Genomic DNA, 19,473 nt, shown 5'->3' with positions numbered 1-19,473 from the left:
GCTATAAATGACGGCAGTCATGTTATCTCTTCAGGAGTTGCTGCTGCTCAGTATCTGTCATATTGGAGCCTGAGATAGTGAGATCATTTAAACGCTGTGAAGTACCTTGTTCTTTAAACGTGTTCTGCAAACACGTGTAATTGGCCTTGCAAAAATCTGTTCCTGAAGAGGGCTTGAAAGGCCAGGCCTTCCCGTGCAGCTATGATGTTTGGCCTAGAATGCGTACTGTGCTGCACTGCTACACGGGAAGCTGGCAGCAGCTCTCATTTTCGGGTGACCCTCGTGCTTTTCATTAGGAATGATCAGTGCTGCTCAAAGCTTTGCAGCTCTCCTCAGAAACTTGGATTTTCCTGCTCTGAGAACTAGGAGCAGAACTGTGCCACTTGGCCTGTGCCAAGAGGACAGGCAGGGTTAAATGGGCCACACCAAAAGGCACGACATCTGCCCGGCTCCTCTGGTGGGCTGAGCCGCCATCTCACACACCCCATGATGGCAGCAGAAGTCTGGCTTTTCAGGACTCTGGTATAGGTCGTAGAGCCTCTCTTGCTGTGCTAAAAATATCTCTGAATAGGTTAGATCCTGCTTGAAGCTTTTGGAAGGATCTGTGAATTCCTGAGTTTGATTTTGGTGGTTGTATGGAAGGGCAGCTGCGTTGCTGCTTGAGCATCACAAGGCGGCTCCTTTTTCCCTTTGTGAAGAAGGTATTTTCCTCCTGGGTCACTGGAATTCAACAGGGTGAAAAGCCTGTGAGGAAGAGATGTTGTTCTTCCCTTCAAATTTCATTAGTCATGTAACACATGGCACATCTGAGAAACAGCCTTTCCTACTGTGGGCCTGTACCACTGCACACCACCTCAGCGGCAGGTGTGCCAACATCTGGCCAGTCCCAGCCTCTGGAAATAGTGAGTGGAGCTTCCAGGGGCTGGCAGGAGTCACCTCTGGCAAGATCAGCAGCTGTGGTAAGGAAAGCATTGAACCACAGGTCTCCCCTATGCTCATCAGAAATAAATTTATCCAGGATACTGTCCAGGAAGTTCTGGCAGTGTTGGGAAGTAAAGGCTGGAGACCAGCTAGAACTTCAGAGCTTGTAGAGCTTGATTTATTTGAGAGCTAGGGCTCTTCCATGGTGTCTTACCAGAACCTGAAAGCTGGGAATTACAGTGTGGAGACCCTTAGGGACTCAGAATGAAGACATGCAGGGGTTGGGATCACTGCATGGAACCATGTAGTCTGTGTAAAGACCTATTAGTCCACACACAGTCAATCAATCAGCATCATCAGATTTGGAGAATACGAGGCACAGACATCTGGTCTGGCTCTCCCATACTCACCTTGGGTCTGACAGGACTGATACCAAACTGGAGTTCATAAGCCCATACTGGAGCCAGTCTTCTGCTCCATACCCAGGGACTGCTTTCCTGTTATTTGCCATATTGCAGCCTCCATTACTGTAGATAACAGATACTGACTTTTCTATAGAGAATGACAAATTGTGATATATGTTTGTATTATAGATGGCTTTTATATATATTACAGGCAGGCATAAGCATACATACTGTTAAATATTTTTATATTTTATATATATAGTCAAATAGAATATATATATAGTCAAAATTGACTACTCAAAATTTAGGTAATACAAGGGTGTATTACCTAATACAAGAGGAACTTTATTTTTGCCCTGTGAGGAGGTACTTGCTAAGATGACATAATCAGAAATGCTTTCTTACACAATTTAATGTTGTAAAGTGGTTCTTGGACAAATCTGGATTATAAGGCAAGTAAAGCTATTGACTGTAGGATTCCCATCTCACTTTAAGCAGTGAAAGTAGGTAGTTAATATGGTAGATGCAAGAGGCAAAAGCAGGAAAAGGCAATACAGACAAATGTTTCCATCTGTTCTACCTAATAGTTCCTAGATGGTCCCGTGCAAATAAGTTAAATTAGATTTTTCACATCTATCCTACCAGCTCATCAGTTCCTCTTGCTGTTCTGCAGTATGAAGCTTCACTATTTCCACTGCTTCGTGTCCCAGGTGTGGAGTACTTCTAGTAAGTGGAACCTCAGATATTTAGTTGCCCAGCTTTGCTAGCATTCCTAAACCTTTTTAAGCACTTGAGTATTTCAGTGGAACTGGCTATAAATCTGCAGCAAGTGTGGGTTGGAGTTTTTTTCCTCATATGTTTCTCAACAAATTGGAATGATCTTGCAGAACAAGTAGCGTGGTGATGTTGTGTTTTAATTCTGGCTCATCTGCTTCTTCACTGAATGCTTCTCAAGTGGCTGCTTTGAATTTCTCAATTTTTCCCACTGGTAAAATTGAGAAGATCCAGAATACCTGGAGGAGCTGGTGGGGGGGGACGTTTGGGGCCCTCGTATGTCCAGAAATGCAGTGAAGGTGGTGTACCTGATGCCATGTTCATTGGAGAGTTTGTAATGCTGTACAGCAAAGGCAGTAGGACACGTGCATCTGAACAATAAAGATAAAAAGGAATACTGAACTGCTGTCTTATCTGTTGAATGCCATCCATCTTATGTAATTAAAGACTGCGCTATCGTGAGCTTTAATGCGGGAGGACAGATTTCGAGATGCTGGTGTGTGTTTTGGTGCTTTAATTAATGGCAGCTCAGCTCTTGCAAGAGTTCCAAAGGTATCGTTGTGCGAACTACCGTACAGCCACTGAATAAGAAATGCATTGTGTCTCTCCAGATGGTAAACAAGGATAGGATAAATGGTGAAAGGGAGGGGAATTTGCTATGATTATTGACCACAGCCCTTAACTGTGAATTGAAGGACTTTACCCGTGGTTAGCAGAGAGATGTAACAGTTTAGAATTTCACCTGCATCTTACGACGTGGCTAGACCAATTTTTGATACCACTGTGGTGGTTTGAGTTGCTGAGGTGGTTTGAGAAGTTTCTGCCCTTCTCTCCTTTCTGACTGTGTGGCAGCCCACTGTCCCTGAAGTAGAGATGACAGGAACACAGCGGAGAGTCTTGACAGCCGAGATTCATCATGGCTGGTAGGTTAGACCAAGCTGCTGGATGTTTTCCTCAAGCAGCTGAGATGTGTGCACCAGCTCCGCTCCCCTGCCCTGCCTGGGAGGGTGACAGGGAGGGATGAAGGAGGAGTGGTAGGTGGATTAAGGTCAGTGACACTTTCAACTGCTGCAGGTGTCAGCTATGACTGGTGTCTGTCCACAGTGTGGTCTTACTCAAGTAATTTGACTTGAAGGAGTGCTACTAAGCTAAATTAAACCCGATTTTCTAGTCTGCATTAAAGGGGAAGTCATCTTGTTTCACTTAGATCTTTGTTTAGTTTAAATGCTAAAAGCCATAATCCATTTTTTTTCTCAGTCCTTGTTTCTTTCATGAGAAAACCCGTGTAAGGGCATTTTGGAAAAAGGCCCAGTGTTTTCTTCTCTGCTATGGCAAATATGTAAATTTAAAACCCAACTGAACACTTACTTAGTTCTATGTCTGAAGAAGGGTTTATGCATGCGAGGATGGCAAAAAAATAAGGAAGGCATTTTAGTTTTTAAATAAAATTGGCAAGGGTCCCATCACAAGGAGTTGCAAAGTTCATAGCTTATGTGATCTATTGTGCTGTCCAAGTTGATTAGGAAGCAGAGCTGTGATAGTATTGCCTGGAACTTTTCTTTCCTTTACAGCTTGTTTAACTGGCGTAATGAAGTGAATGCTGCCAGAAAGAGTTATATATTCTGTAGTAGCTAATACTTGCTTTTACATAACAATACTTCTCTGTGTGTGTGTGCACAGTACTTGAAGTGGGCCACACGTCCTGAAACTTTAATTTACCGGCCCTTTGTCTTTCTCCTTTTTATTGCAAATCTGAGAGTTTGGTATATATTAACCAAAGATAAATGTGCCTTTGAAGGGGAGAGTGAGGCATCCTTATCACAGGCAAGAAATACAACATGATGCCTGCTCAGGGAGAAGGAGGACATAATGCTGAAGGGAGGATTGGACATCCATCCTGTTCTTACATCCTAAGCAAGATTGCCAACATACACAGAATATTATATTCCTAGGTTTTGTGGTGCGGAAGCGTTCCTGGCAGATGTCTGGTGGGAAAGAAAATTCAGAGGAGGAAGCATTCTCTAGAACTCTTAAGAAAGCTCTGGGGGGAGAGAGACATGTGCAACAAATTGCTAGATGCTGAAATATGCGAAGCATTTCTTCAACCTAAAATTTTAAGATCATCCAAATGTCTTTTTCCCGTTGGGTCTGTACTGTTTGCAAATGTTTACATTTAGGATGTTGCCATTTTAAAAAATACATATATAATTATTGCTGTTGTTTCTGTTTTTCTAAACTCTAGGTATGAGAAGGTGCCAGTAATTCTGGTTGGTAATAAAGTGGACCTGGAAAGTGAGAGAGAAGTATCGTCGAGCGAAGGCAGAGCCTTAGCTGAAGAATGGGGCTGCCCCTTTATGGAGACCTCTGCTAAAAGTAAAACAATGGTGGATGAGCTCTTTGCAGAAATTGTTAGACAAATGAACTATGCAGCACAGCCAGACAAAGATGATCCATGCTGTTCTGCATGTAATATACAATAGCATTAAGAATGACCTAACCTGGACTTAATTTGCAGATATTTTGTAAGGTGGTAAAACTGTCTACTTCACTTCCTGGTTTGTGGGTCACTTGAAATACATCTGTAGTGAAGTAGCAACATTAACTCAGAGCTGAGCATTGGAAGTCAATCACTGACTCTGAATATAATTGGGTTAAATGACCACGTCTCGCCCGTTTTTCCCCTTTGAGCACCTGCAATTTTATGGCATAGCCAGTTTATCTACAGGGTCGTTCCGGTCAAGTGTAACGCGTGTTGTCTTCTCAGACGGCAACAACAGCAACTATTTCCGAAGAAGCTGGAAAACTTTTGGAAACGGGAAACAAAAGCAGTGGAGAGAAGATCTCTGAAGACTATTCACAACTAGTGTAAGTGTGAAAGGAGAGCCAAGTCTTTCAGCATCTAACTACCGTGCTTCGGGACGTGCGCGATCACTTGTGGCCAAGTCTGTTCAGTCAAATATGTTGATTTCACCAGAACTTCTGACAGTGTTAGAGGAAGAGGCTACCAGAGACCTGTATAGTTTGGATTTTTTTCAAAATCAATGCTATTATTTCTACACTTTATCCCACATCTTGAAATAAGAAAGCATTGCATCAGTGTGTGAAGTGAGGGGCAAGATCTGAGAACAAATGACGGGTGAAGAAACAGTCTGGCATTGGAATGTTTTAAATCTTTCGTTTTGCTGCTCAAAAATGGAGGATCGCTTCAGGTTTTGGTCTGCAAAAAGCCAAACAAACCCTCTGTTTACAAAGCAGGAAGCATCTTTATTTATCACTTTACTGAACCAGGAGGAAGCAACTGTGATGAAAAAAAAAATTGCTGAGCCTTACTAACAAGGAACACTTTAATAGATTAACTAGTACCATCTTGTAAGGAAAATTAAGCCATGTTGCATCCATATGTTCCCTTCTGCAGAAACCTCGTGGGACAGTATGAACATCCTGCAGTTTTAAGTTTGTTAAAGACAACAGTTTTTCTTGCCTTTAAGGGCTACGTTCTCTGGTGTGATCCCTAACTAACCTTTGAAAAATCAAGTTTGCTATTTGATAGCTTTAATGTCGAAATCTTCAATTGAATAACCACATGAAATCGTTTGGTTCAGAGGTGAAATAGTTACGGTTGTAATTCTTTAGGTGAGTGTGGAAACGGCTCTTTAATTGCCTGACACACTGTTCAGAGGTTGCCCCGATTATTGGAGTGTCAAATGGGGGGAGCAAATATTTTATTTTGAAAGGATGCTCGAGCTCTGACTTGCTAGTTTCATAGCAGTGAAGTATTTATCATTTGCATGACTAATGGCACAGAAATACCTATTCCGAAGTCTTACAATCAAAGTATAGAAGAGTTTTCAATCACAATGTTTAGATTTTAAATACTGGAGAGATTGTCTTGAGCTGGATTTTTTTTTTATATAGGTAAAATTGGCCATAAAAATACAGAGTCACTGAGCCTGTGGTCTAAATAACACCATGCGTTTATTAGTTTTTCAATCTTGTGCAGTAACAGTGTAGTTCCTTGTGTTTAAATGAGTGAAACCAGGGGTGCTGGGGTGTGTGTGCGTGTGTTGAGTGTGTATGTGTGTGTGTATATGGCCCTTAGAAATGCTGTAATTGGAGTTAGGTTCGAGAGTTTTGCCTCCATCTGCAGAACTTCCTAAAAATCGCTCTCATCTGCTACAAAGGAAACTTGAGTACAAATCGCCTTGCAGATTTTCATACATCAGTATCCTTAACGTTTTGAAGTATAGTTCAGTGGATGATAACTTAAAGGAAATCACGTGAATGGAAGAGAACTGGCCATCTCTGCCCTTCATCCTTCAAGACCTTTCCACAACCAATGTATCAAAGGGCATTAGATGTCACGAAACATTAAGCCTTACTAGAACGTAAATGTAGCCCGTTTCCCACCTACCTTGCCGAGCTTTTGTTACTGTACTTTGTTCTCTTAGGGAGATAGGCACACCGTTTAGTTCTGGCATCTGAATGCCCGTTTTGGGTGCTCTGAATCGCCCTCCTCGAGGCACCTACCTCTTCCCATTGACAATAGAGCAAACTTAGACTTTTGGTCCTCTGAGTCACGCAACTTCTATGCCTAAACTAGATGGTATGAATGTTCTCTCCCCTCCCCCTGCCCCCCCGCCCACCCAGTGTGTCAGACACCATCCTTAAGCAAGATGCAAGATGTTGGATTAACGATATCTTGATGTTTAAAATACCTAGATTGGGAACTGGCTTATTGAGCAGTACAACCTATCTGTAAAACAGCTTGTGAGCATGGCAGCCACTGCATAAGTGCTCGGGGGAAAAAAAACCCCAAACCAATCTCAAATTTGAGACTTGAGTTGGAAATGCATGTTATGCAATGCTGTTTACAGAGATGTTAACATCTTACCTCACAGATTGTTCCTCCACCGGGAAAACAGCATGAAGTACAATATGAACAGCCTAACTTGAAGTTCATAAGATAAAACAGATGGGCTTTTAATATAAGAAAAATTGCACAGTAAAATTTTTAACAGAGAAAATATTAATGAAAATATCTCCCAGTCTTGGTTGGTTTTTGTTTCATTACACTCCTACATTTCCAAAAACATAGGCCGTATGCGAGCTGCCACACAACGCGGCGGGGGCGGGGAAGCGTAAGTGTTGTTCTTCGTTGTGTAGTTCTGAGGAAGTAGTTATGCACTATTTGTATTTCCACTAATGTGAAGGTAGTGGAGCTTGAATCAATGACAGTTGCACTCGACAGAGATTTTTTTCAAATTATAGGGGTAGCAGAAAGGGAGGTGAGTGAGCCGCGCCGCAGTTGCGTGGCCACCCTGTGGGAGTCACTGGTCTTGGGTCACCGTTTCGTTTGTACCCTGGTAGGATTACCAGTTATAGTATTTGAAAGTTTCTTCTAACATGCCTTAAAAGATTATGATTTGTTCCAAAGACCCGCTTTTCCTTTGGCTGTTCTTGTGGAGCTTTGTACTTTTCTGCAAAAACAGCATTTCCCCGGTTCCGTTGGTTTGGGTTTTTTTAAAACGTTGCAACTTTTATTCTTTTAAGCTATGATAGTGGGAGCAACTCTGTCCTCCTTCCTTAAAAACACACACAAAGACTAGTCAACGCAAACAAACCAGAATCAGGTCAAGAGTATTAAACATAACTGCATTGGTTTTCTGTTTCAGTTTCGGGTTTGTTTTATTTTTCCCCCTGTCATGTCCATCCCCCCGCCCGCCCTTTCAGAGCATCAGAAACAATTTTGGTGACATTTTCCGTTCAGGTTCTAGCCTCTCCCTAACCCCAGTGCTACAGTTGCCATTACTTTTTCTGTGGGAAAACTACTGGTATTTGCTTTCCTGTATAGAATGTTGCCTAAAGATGTCAGCCATTTGGTTGGGGGGTTTTGTGCATGTTTGGTTTTGGTTTTTTTTTTAAATTTTATTTTTGTTTTCCCAGCGCGCCGTCAAAGCGCTGGTTAGGCTTTAATTGTGAAACTCCGCAACAAAAAGCAAATGTTTGACAACTGCAGGAGGCTTTTATCTGCATTGTTGTGCATCTGTTAATTCTTGATCAGGGTTTGAAGAAAGACTGAAGTGGGTTCTGAAATCAGGCTTTGGCGGCTGTTGATTTTTGGAGTTTCCCAGGGGTGAATCAATGTATTTCACAGTTAATTGTTGAGCTCTAATACAACTGGCAACTTAAAAATGGGGCAACAGTTTGTTTTGTAACAATGTCAGTTGTTTAAACCTTGATGTTTCAAATAAAACAAGAATTGTACATAGAACTCAATGCAAACTCAGCAGTTGTATTTGGAGTTAAATTATTTTAACAAATAAATTTATTTAATGAAACCTCCCTTGCATTTGTTGTATTGTCTATTTTGATTTGCTCCAAAAGTTCATCCAAAGCTGACTAAGGCTACCCAGTAATTTCAAACACCGCTGCCAACTATTTGCGGTTCAGCTAAGTATTTCTTGCCAAAATGCTCTGCTGGTACAAATTAAAGAGCAATAAGTGAAAAGCCAAGAGTACTTTTGTTTTTACGGGTGGATGCATGTTGTGATTTAAGTTATAAGGGGTTTTCTCCTTACCCCTTTTCTTAGAGACAAAAAGCAGCAAGGCTCGGTATTGATGGGCTACGGCTCTTGCTATGGCAAGAGAATAACGCTTGCTGTAAGGTACAATTCTGATGCACACACTTGGTCAACCTACGATATAATTAACGGGCAGAACTACTTTTATAACACCGAGGTTGGGAAGGGTTAAAGAAAGGATTGTTTGTTATATCAGCTGTTCAATTGATGAGTGTTTTGCAGGCTTTCAGCACCACACAAAAGGAGTTAGTGTTAGAAAGAACTTCAAATACAATTAGCTTGTCAGAGGCTTGTAAATGAACAGTTGAGCTAATGCTAACAGGATTATTCTAGCTAATTGGCACTGATCAGCAGTTACAATTTAGTCATGCCAGTATCACTAAAGTGTCCTGTTTTCAGTAATGATGGGTGCTGGGGAGTCTCTTGATTTTGTCACGCATGCCATAAGGGACAAGAAGCCTGAGGCTGGCGCATCTTAAAAGCTGCTAATTCTATGGGTAATATAGAAGGCTGACACTGCTAATTTTAGGGGTTTGATTTGCCCATTCATTCTGTAAACCACTTCCTGGGTAACTTTTGCTGATGGATTCTCGCAGTCCCATTAATTTAGTAATGTCCCTTTGTTTCTCCCAAGAAGGCACCTGTACAGGGACAACAGGAATTCACTGTGCTGTTCTGAACAGTTAAAAAAAAAGAAAAAAAAAAAAAGCCATGTGCAATGTGTGGGGTTTTTTTTCAAATACTGAACAACTAGAAAACTTTGAATCCCTGGGTACTCATCGTCTTTATCTCCTTCCCCCTTGTCTTCTCTTTCTGCTGCAAGAAACTTTTTGACTCTCTAAGAAAGCTTTGTAAAATATTTTGATTGGAAATAAATACCTGTCCTCCACGGGTGCCTGTTTTACTGGACCACCATTCTTTGTTCACTTCTTCTGTTCCTTGACCAGGGAGTCACTGGACTGCATTCTATCCCAAGTTACCTTCAGTAGCATTCTCCCCCTTGCTGTTTAGCTGTTGCCATGTGCTTTCTTCTCCATTGAAGCCTCATCCTTTTCCTGAGAGCGGGAGGAATCACTCTGAAACTGCTGACAACTCTTCCTCTTGCTGCCTGGCTCACGTGAGTGTACTCCATGAGTAGTCTTGTCTTCCTTTTGCAGGCACCAACCTGGTCATTCTCTTTTAACAAACACCAGTTCCCAGCTTCTGCTGGCTCTGTTGAATGCACCGGCGCCCCAGCCATGCGCCTTATTGTGCATAATTTTGGTTTTGCCATAAAACCTGCAGAAAGACCTTTTTCTGTTTCCCCCACTAATTGTGGTCACTGGATTTGCAGAGATTTTGAGCTGCAGGTTTCTCATCTTTCTTCATGGGGAGGTCAGCTAACGCCTGTGTGAGCACATCTGGATTTTCAGTCTGGTGGTTACTGATTTGGGCTTTGGTTGTCTGATGGCTGACACAAGACGTTTTTCTCACCTTCTCACATTAAAGGTAAAAAATTTCCAGTTAATTTAACATTTAAACTCTCTTACTTTTTTGCCTCTGCTCTTACAGCTCCACTCATCATGCAGCCTTTTAATATTTTCACGTGGCACTTTCACTTGATAGTGCTTTCACAATCACTTTTCTCAATGTCTGGGCTACCTAACAGTTTCAGAGTTGTACCTGCACAAGCTTTACTCAACTTCTGTGCCTATTCAACTAGCAAAGCTCACCCTGCTTGGAAGTAGGAGCTGGCATTGCTCTGCCTGTGTCTCTGAGACACAGCCAGGGCCGAGCCTGCACCGCTGTTGGGGTGGTGGGATGCATTTACTGGCTGGATTGCAAGTGGGTGGAAGGAAAAAACCACGTGGCTGGAATCATTACCAGCAGCAAACCTTCATCCCACTCTGCTGGAACCATTTCTCTGCGTACTTCCAAGCTCAATGCATCTTGGTTTGACTTGAATACGAAGCCGTTTGGGGAGCACTGAGTATTCATTTCAAACTCTTCATGGTGCTGTGATCTTGAATGTAGACAACTGTGAGTTGTCAGCAGTTGACAACAGTTGTCCCAGTTGGCAACTGGGAGTGTTTGCAAGGTCAGACACGGAGGGATCCCACCGAGGAGTGGGGAAGCGTGGTGGTTTGCTGGCAGGAGTAGAGGGGAATGGGGATGCACCGAGATAAAGAGGTGACAATGTAAAACCCTGAAAGATCATTCAAGAAAAATACAGAGGCAGACTGAGAGATCATGTTGAATAAGACAAATATGGCATTTCTCACAGACCAGGATTAAGGGTATTCCCACACAGAAAAACATTTATTAGCCAAAGTTAACAGGGAAATCAGAGAACTGTGTCTTGAGAGTAGCCTCCTCCAAGACAGTTCTTTCAGCTGAAAGCAGTATAAAGCCACTCCTTGAGCTGTTGAAGGGAAAGAGTATGCACACTTGCATTTTTTTCCCCTTCTTTTAGATTTCTTGTACAGTTTAATAACCAAAAGACTTTATCCCCGAATACTTGAGACATGGCACCTCAGCTTTCCAGGTGTACAGCTGAGTTCAGGAAAACAAAACATGTTTTCATGCTGCAGCTGACAATATACTCCAGGTTACAGGTCTTCTGGCCATTACATAGGCTTCTTTCTACTATTCACCCTCTGTTCTTGCAGACAGAACACATAATCGAACTGAATAAAGGTCACCTGGCATTTTCCAATATGAGACAATGTGATTAGGATTTTTTTATTGCTTTCCAAACCATCTAGTAAAACTCCAGTTTTCTCAGGGTGACCTATCTGTCCCAGATTTGCGGGTGGGTGGTCTCTTGTTTTTATTTTTCTTTTAATGGTTCAGCTGTTTCTAAGGATAAAACAAAGGAACACACATCGTTCTGCACATACTAAATTCTTGAAAATGTTTTGTTAAGACCTGGCATGACTGGGAAAATTCCCTAAAACCCCACTATCTTAGTACATGGGTCTAAACATGAAGAGGGATAGAAGTCTGCATCCAAACTTTGGCTGCCACCAGATGTGCTTTCATCAGCCTTTTGCGGTTCTGGCGTAGTTTTGTGTGGCTGGGTTCTGGTGGAGGAGGGGGGCTGCAGGGGTGGCTGCTGCAAGAAGCTGCCAGAAGCTCTCTGCAGGCCCCACAAAGCGAACACCAGCTGGCTCAAAGCTGGAGTTGTTGCTGACCAAGGCCGAGCCCATCAGTGATGGTCACAGCACCTCTGGGAATCACATTTAGAGGAAAAAAACACCAGCAGCTGCTTTTTGCCCCCAGAGAAGGGAGTGAGAAGGTGTAAGGAGCTGTGCAGGCACCAAGGTCAGTGAAGGGGGGGAGGAGGTGCCCCAGGTGCCAGAGGGAAAGATGCCCCTGCAGCCTGTGGAGGAACCCCTGGTGGAGCTGGTGACCCCCCACAGCCCATGGAAGGTGATGGGAAGCAGAGATGCCACCTGCAGCTCATGGAGAGAGAGACACACAGAGATGAGCAAGAGAGAGAGATCTGCACCGGAGCAGGTTTGTGGGGAAGAGGGAGCTTGTGACCTCGTTGGGGACCAGGCTGGAGTCCTGGTCTGAAATTGAGAGACATGCTATGCTTTATGACTGCACCCCATGGCAGTGACCCATGCTGGGGCAGCTGGTGAAGAGCTGAAGCCCCGTGGGAAAGGACTCAGTTGAATAAGTTAGGGGAGGACTGTTTCCCATGGGTGGGACCCCATGCTGGAGCAGGGAAAGGGTGTGAGAAATGACCTCCACCCCCAGCTAAGATGGAAAACCACCTGGGAGGAACTGACCAAACCCCCCCAATTCCTCAGTCCCTGCTCCTCCCTGTGCCACAGGGGGGAAGAAGGGAGCGAAATCATGACTAAAGTGAAGTCTGCTAAGAAGGGAGGGGTAGGGGGAGGTGCTTTAAGATCTGGTCACACTTCTTATTACCAGACTACTTTCCTTTATTCTGTGCTGAGTCTGTTTTGCCCGTGACGCTGATTGCGGGATGATCTCTCCCTGTCCTTATCTCGACTTCTGAGCCTCTCAATATATATTTTCTCCCCTGCCCAGCTGAAAAGGGGAGTGATAGAGCACCTTTGGTGGGTGCCTGGCCTCCAGCCAGGGTCAAACCACCACAAGTTCATATATAGTAACTGCTAGGTACAAGGCAGAGCCCTTGTGCATATATATATGTGTGTATATATATATGTATGTGTGCACACACTGAGTAGGAGCTGAGAAGCAGAGTGGGAAAGAGTAGGCTGAGGCTGATCAGCAGGGAGGATATCCAACCATAGATCTTAATGTATCTTGTTCAAGGAACAGAAATCAGCTTTACTGACAGCAAAGTCTTCTAGGAGCAGATTCAGAGGCGGGCTTCATTGACACCGGTGCTACAGGGCTGGTTTGATTGTGCAAACATCATAACTTGCCTGACGGCTCATGGCCAACACAGTGACACAAGAAAAGCTTTCCAAAAGCCTCAGCCTATATTTATTTTGAAGTATTTCTTTAAGTAAGGGAATAAGAAGTTAACCTTTACACTATTTGCTGTGTGAGATTTTAATTGCAGGAACGCAAGTAATTGATTAATCTAAAGAAGATGGGATTCTGCAAAGCCAAGCAGTCAACACATGTCTATTGATAGAAAGGAAATGGATGAGGTGTCTTAATGCAATACATGTTAATGCACTTCCCAAATTCTCCACAGAGCCTCAAGAATTGTATGTATCTGGTGCTGCTCTAACAGGATCTTTCCAGATCTGTGTATTTTTTTAACTGCTTTTTTAGCTAAAGTTTACATTTTTACCCGTGTGGTTCTATTATAAATTTGATAGGGGGAAGGCAACCCTGAAAGTGAGTTGGATGCAGTTTTGATTTCATGGTTAGCTTTGTGGTTTAAGATCACAGAATCACAGAATCATGGGGGTTGGAATGGACCTCCAAAGATCATCGGGTCCAACCCCCCTGCCAAAGCAGGTTCCCTAGGACAGGTCACACAGGGAGGCGTCCAGACAGGTCTTGAGTCTGGACGGTCCTCCAGAGAAGGAGACTCTACAACCCCCCTGGGCAGCCTGTGCCAGGGCTATGTCACCCTCACTGTGAAAAAGTTCTGCAAAAAAGATGGAGGGAGATAACAAAAACTGCCTGTTCAGGGAAGATTCTAGGCTTTCCAGAAGTTTTCATAGGAGTCGTCACCTCTTTATTAGCTGAACTCAAGCACCTTCCTTGGTGAAGGAGGTATTTCTCCTTATTTCTGTGAACACGCTTAGTCAGAGACCAGGAGGTGTGGGTGTGCATTTACAGCGTGTTGTCTACCTGGAGACAAGCTGGAGGAGATGACAGTGGGGAGTGGGGTCTTGTCTCTGCCTCAGATACAAAGCAAAATGCTTATTCTCTGCATCACTTCTCATGGTTATAAGAAACCTGAAGAAGTAATAAAAACATTGTTTTCTCTCTATTAGGAGAAGGTAGCCCCAGTTTCAGAGTTCTCTGGTTTGCCCAGAAACATACATTGGTAAAAACTTCATGTTCATCAGCAGGGAGGAAGGATAGCAACAGGGAGGATTTATTTACTGCCCATCAAGCTCTTTGCCCTAGGCAAGTCACCTCTGCAGATGGGTGAACACCCTGTTCTCATGATCAGCTTTTTTCTATGTGGAAAACAACTTGTTTCACATAAGACAAGAAAGATTCTTCCTCTGGTTTTTCCTTTTTTTTTGAAATAAATAAATCTTGTCTTGGCTTTGTACTTAGCAGCCACTCTGTGTTCTTCGATCAATAGTTCATGGCAGAAGCTGCTTAACCCCTGCTCTGGGGAGACATTCTGATTTAGGAATTTACAGAGCCTCTGCATCACTAAAACTATAAACCTAGTTTGCTTGTTTATAAATGGCAATGTTTTCCAAGAGATTACAAAGACTGCATTTTTTTTTTGAGATTTGTAATGCTGCTTCTTGATTAAATTTGTTTATTTTTATGAAACTTAGCATGTTTCTCTGAAGTTTAAAAAAAAAAAAACAATGAAAGAAAGAAACAAACAAAAATATCCCCCAAAAATACAAGTTAAGCAAACAGGATTGAAAGTAATCCAAGCTCAGTTCAGGCTTTCTCATCCCAGTAACTCCAACAAAAAAATAGTTTCAGCTACTATTTCTTACTTGTATGTGTCCAGAAACCAGGGTGAAAAGGGGAAGACTGAAGGAGAGAAGGGTTCTGGCTGGTCACTGAGTTGGGATGGCAATCTCAAAATAATCTGTAAAGATTTTTGAACAAATATTAAAAGAAGGTGCTGGAAGCAGATGATCGCCTGTGGGCTCGATGGTACTAGGGATAAGAAAAGTTCATGAAAAAAGAAAGTTTGCTGTTCTCTGCCCATGCAAGTCTCCCTGAAAGGAAGTGTATGGATGAACAGTGCCTACCACATTGTACATGGGCTTGGTGACGAGCAGCTCGCTTCAGCAACAGTGCTGTGAGCACTGAGAAAGCTGGATTAGCATCGCAGCAGCTGCTAGAGCCACCTCCTTTAGCAAAGCTTCCCAGCAGACCGCAGCTGGGACTTAGTACGTTTAGAAACACACAGCCACTTTACCTGACCTGTGTCATCACTTTTAAACCCATGTTTTCCTTGAATAAGAAACTTTGGGTGCTGTCTGTCGTGGAGGAAGGGTGGGGTGCCACCTTCTCTTCAAAGCGTTGGTTGGGAGCTGCACAACCAGAGCATGCTGAGCACACGCTTTGCCTTGAGAAGCCACCACGGAGGATATTTCAAGATAATCTGGGCTAATTGGGCCATTGTGATTTCAGAGGTCACTGCTCTGCCACCGTATGAGAGGGGTAGGTATGGCCTGTGCTAGCTCCTGACCAGCCACGTATCGGTACTGTCCCAAAATATCTCTTCTGCTGGATTTCTTCAGATTGAAAGTCTTAACCGGTGCTGTTTTCTGTCACATCATCTGATACATCCAGTAATTGACTGACCCAAAGATCACCTAGTAGCTCTTTTTGCTCTGTGTACGAAATAATCTTTGAGATCAGCCCTCTTAGACTAATTAAGCAGAGATTCCCTCTAATCCCCTTAGAGCAGACCTCCCATTGCCCTGGCTTTGTGTGGGCAGACTCCATAAAAGCTCTGGCCATTGCCTGATTGATGAAACAAACGTGCACTGGCCGAGATAAACACGCTGCCAGAGGTGTGTTGGTGGGGTAATTCAGCATCGGTGCTGTCAGAATTGTGGGGATATTTGGATGTGACAATTTTGCTGCGTTGCACCCAGAGCAAAGCAGCTGGATGTCCCAGGGTATGGCGTCCGGCTTGTGTTGGTCTCCAGAGCTGTGAAACGCCTGCAGTGCGGCACTGTGGGCGCGTTTCTGGCTGGCTTCCTCCTGGGTATGCCTCCTGTGCGCTCCACCCTGATGACAGCCTGAACAAAAACTGTGTGCCGCTGCCTGTGGTCATGCTGTAGAGCATGTCACCTCGCAGGGTGGCTCAGGCCGGGGCCCTTAGTGTGCCTGCCCTCCATCCAAGCCAGAGATACCATGTCCTGGTGCTGGAAATGGTTTCTGTTGCAGTCCTGGGGGACCCTCACATGAAGCAAGATGCAGAAGTCAGTTCTCTACTCGGAGATGTTCAGGGCACAAGAAGATAACTTGGCCACTCGCAAATCCCTGAAGGTGCAGGAGGCCATAGGACGCCTTTGGGTCAGGTTGTCTCTCTCCCTGAAGGCCTCTCTGCCAGCATCTCTTGCTCTTCAGAGGACAGGGCATTTCTTACCCACCGATCTCTCCACAGGCAGGGTGTAGTGCTGTCGCTGGGAAACCCACTCAGTGTTGGCTGTTCCAATACTGACCAAAGCAATTAGCCAAGAGCACGGGACAGGAGTTTTTCCTGTCATTAACCGAACACTCGCAGAGACTGCAGAGTTTCTGAGGCTCCTACAGAAAAGCCAAATTAAAATCTAGTGAAACTTGGCAAGGCTCATCTACTGATTACAGTACAACAGCATTTAAAATGTTCTGCCAGGACCAGTCAGATGCTGATGGTGAAAGCAGGCTTTTGAAGGCTTGTCTTAAAAGCCTGTAAAAAAATAATACACCCTGGTAGTATCTGTTGAGCATTCCTAAGAAGGTATCAGTTAGTCCTTGGTTAAAACAAAGTTAGTTTCCAGCTAAGACTGATTTTTTTTTTTCTGACGTCTCCTTAACTATTGTAAAAAGACTGGAAAAGGTGAGCACTTGCTTTTCCACCAGCTGAGTGCCTCCCAGGTGAGCTAAACTCAGCAGGGCAGGGGCACAGGATCTCAAATGACTTGTCCTTCCCAGCTCTTTTCCTGCTGTGGCAGCAGGGAGACAGCTTTGCACACGTGTCGTGTTCAAGCCTGGGAAGAAGGAATTTTTGCCTCTACTGCAACTTAACAGACCCTTTACTGGTAATTTATCCAGACGTGCATGTAATTTATCCTTTACTGGTAATTTATCCTTTACTGGTAATTTATCCAGATGTGTACTGCGGGTTGGACTCGATGATCTCTGGAGGTCCCTTCCAACACCTAAAATTCTGTGACTCTGTAATGTTTATCAGCCACCCTTTGTTTTAATGAGTTAACAGTCTCTGGCAGTTAAATTTGTTTTAAAAGGCATGATTTTTTTGGCTTCTCTTTGTTGAATTTCCAGTCTCTATCATCTCTAAACCCTTGAGCAAAATAGATGCGTTGCATCCCCATTTCACGCTTACAGGAAGGAAGCTGTAGAGACAGTTACTTGCCCCAAGGAGCGCTCCATGGCACAATGGATCCTCAAAATCATGCCTCTGAGCATAATTCCCTTCTGTAGTAACAATGAATGACAATAAAAATCAAACTCTGAAACTGAAGAAACTTGACAAACCATTGGTTTCAGAACCAAACCGCTTCTAAGCACATCAGCATGTTCAGAGCATAAGGCTACTCAGGAGGAAAGGAAGTTTGTTGTGAAAACTCAGAGCTTCCATCTTTTCTTGTTTCCCTTGTTTGAAAAATCCTGATGCAGCAAGAAGTGGCTCTCTACGTCTTGTACTCATCAAAACAGTCTGGGTAAACATAAACTCTACTCCAGCCCTTTCAGTGCTGTATGTGGCAAAAGAGACAAGAACCACGTCAAGGGCTCGAACAGGGAATCTCCTGGAAAGGGGCAGCCTGAATAAAGCCGGCCTTTGGGATGCCAGGGAAGCAGGAGGGCAGGCTGAGTAAATCAGCTATGATTATTTTTAAAGGGCTGTTATGAACAGCAAAGGGTGTGTTTGTGTGCAACTGCACATCTTTCTGCTTGCAACCGAAACGGACAGAGGGGATGGAAGATGCTGCGTTTGCCTTCCTTTGGTCTTCACGTTCTGGCTTGGGGGGTGGGAAAGGACAAAGCGAGGAGGGAACTCGTCTCTTGCACACAGCTCAGTTCTAGACACTGAATGCTCTCCCTCAACCTTAAGTGGTGGGGAGAAAGGAAAAAACCAGAGCAAATGCTTTGTGAACCTGATCTCAGAGACTCCGTATGTAAAAGCTGATGAATAGTGAGTCCCCCCAGGGGACTCCCCAGCCCTTACCCAGGGAGGCAGATCTTCCTACAGCCCCTTATTTAAACAACAAGCGAGTGTGGTGCGCTTGTGAGTGTGCAGGTTATCCTGAACGGCCCCAGGAAACAGCGATTCCACAGTCAGGCTTCGGTTGTCATGCAAACCCTGGGAGATGGGTGGAAAAAGGTTTGCAATAATGGTAACTGATAGATAAATTTGCAGCTGGAGAGGGAGCGATAAGAAAATGACTACAGGAGAGAAGTCAGTGTGCGAACTTCCCCCACAGAAACCATGGCAATCCAAAGAAATCCACCAAAAACCACTCTAAATACACTTTCTTTCTGAAAGAGGAAAGCAAAAGCTGCAGCTGAAATAAATGCCTGCTCTCACCATCAATTGCCCGTCTCTGAGAGCTGCTCTGAAGGGTCCTTGTGAGGTGACTCAAGCAGGCAGTTCCCACCTGTTGGGAAGCACTTTCTTTGAGCTGCTGAAAACAGTTTTTCCAAAAACATATTTTCAGGCTGAGGCCAGCTGACCTCTCCTAATAAAATCATTTGCTTGAAATGGACTCCAAGGGGGAAAGTAGGGTGGGGGGGAGCGGGGAAAGGCCAAACTCAATCCTGTTTCAGACCTGCGCACCTTTGAGTTGGGTGAGGAGGAAGGCACATGCACAAGTTTCTTCCCAGATGAGGCCCTCAAAAGAGTTTGGGTGTTGTCAAGCTTGGCCTGGTCAGGTCTCTGTTGCCCCGCACTTGGTCCTTTTGTGGGACAAGCACTGACGTGACAGCTTGTCGTGAAAGCCTCATCTGACACATACAGTTTTGTTTGCCACTTGTTACAGGAAAGTTGTTCTCGGGGAGGCTCTTCTATCTGCAGGCCAAGCAAGTGACCTGGTCATTTTGCAAAGTGTGCTGGTATGTCCTCACTTTCTTCTTCTTCAGTGAAAAGAGAGCTTTGTTTCTCAGGAGAGAGAGGGAGAGAGAGAAGGTACGAGCTCCTCCGAGGCCACATGCAAAACTTGCGCTCACCACCTATCACACAGGCAATAATTATTAGAAACTGTAAGCAGCAAAGCATGGCCTCCCTGTCTGACCCCCTTCAAACAGAGTCAGTGGGGGGCTCCTTAAGTGGGCGACAGGAGCTGGGCTTTGTATTTCATTTGTATTTCATCGTACTTCTCATATTTTCAAGCAGAAGGCAGCTTTCATCGATGCCCTCATGGACTGCATCACTCTCTTCTGTTTTGATGGGCGACAAGTTTTAGTGACAATGTGCT

The 19,473-nt window shown here is 44.1% G+C and overlaps 1 protein-coding gene across 1 annotated transcript in view; it reads left to right on the top strand.

Annotated features, from left to right (window-relative positions):
• Positions 1–4,579, top strand: part of RAP2A (RAP2A, member of RAS oncogene family) — a gene marked incomplete at both ends in the record, with an annotated part of 30,246 nt that extends 25,667 nt beyond the window's left edge. The window contains one exon of the mRNA XM_084267185.1: positions 4,342–4,579. Within this exon, the coding sequence (XP_084123311.1) occupies positions 4,342–4,579 (238 nt within the window). The remainder of the gene's footprint in view (positions 1–4,341) is intronic.
• Positions 4,580–19,473: the final 14,894 nt, after the last annotated feature.

Source organism: Gallinula chloropus (genome assembly GCF_964237585.1).
Source record: "Gallinula chloropus genome assembly, chromosome: 1".
Classification (NCBI taxonomy): Eukaryota; Metazoa; Chordata; class Aves; order Gruiformes; family Rallidae; genus Gallinula; species Gallinula chloropus.
Note: the sequence above shows the minus strand (reverse complement) of the source record. Positions and strands in the feature narration are given on the sequence as shown.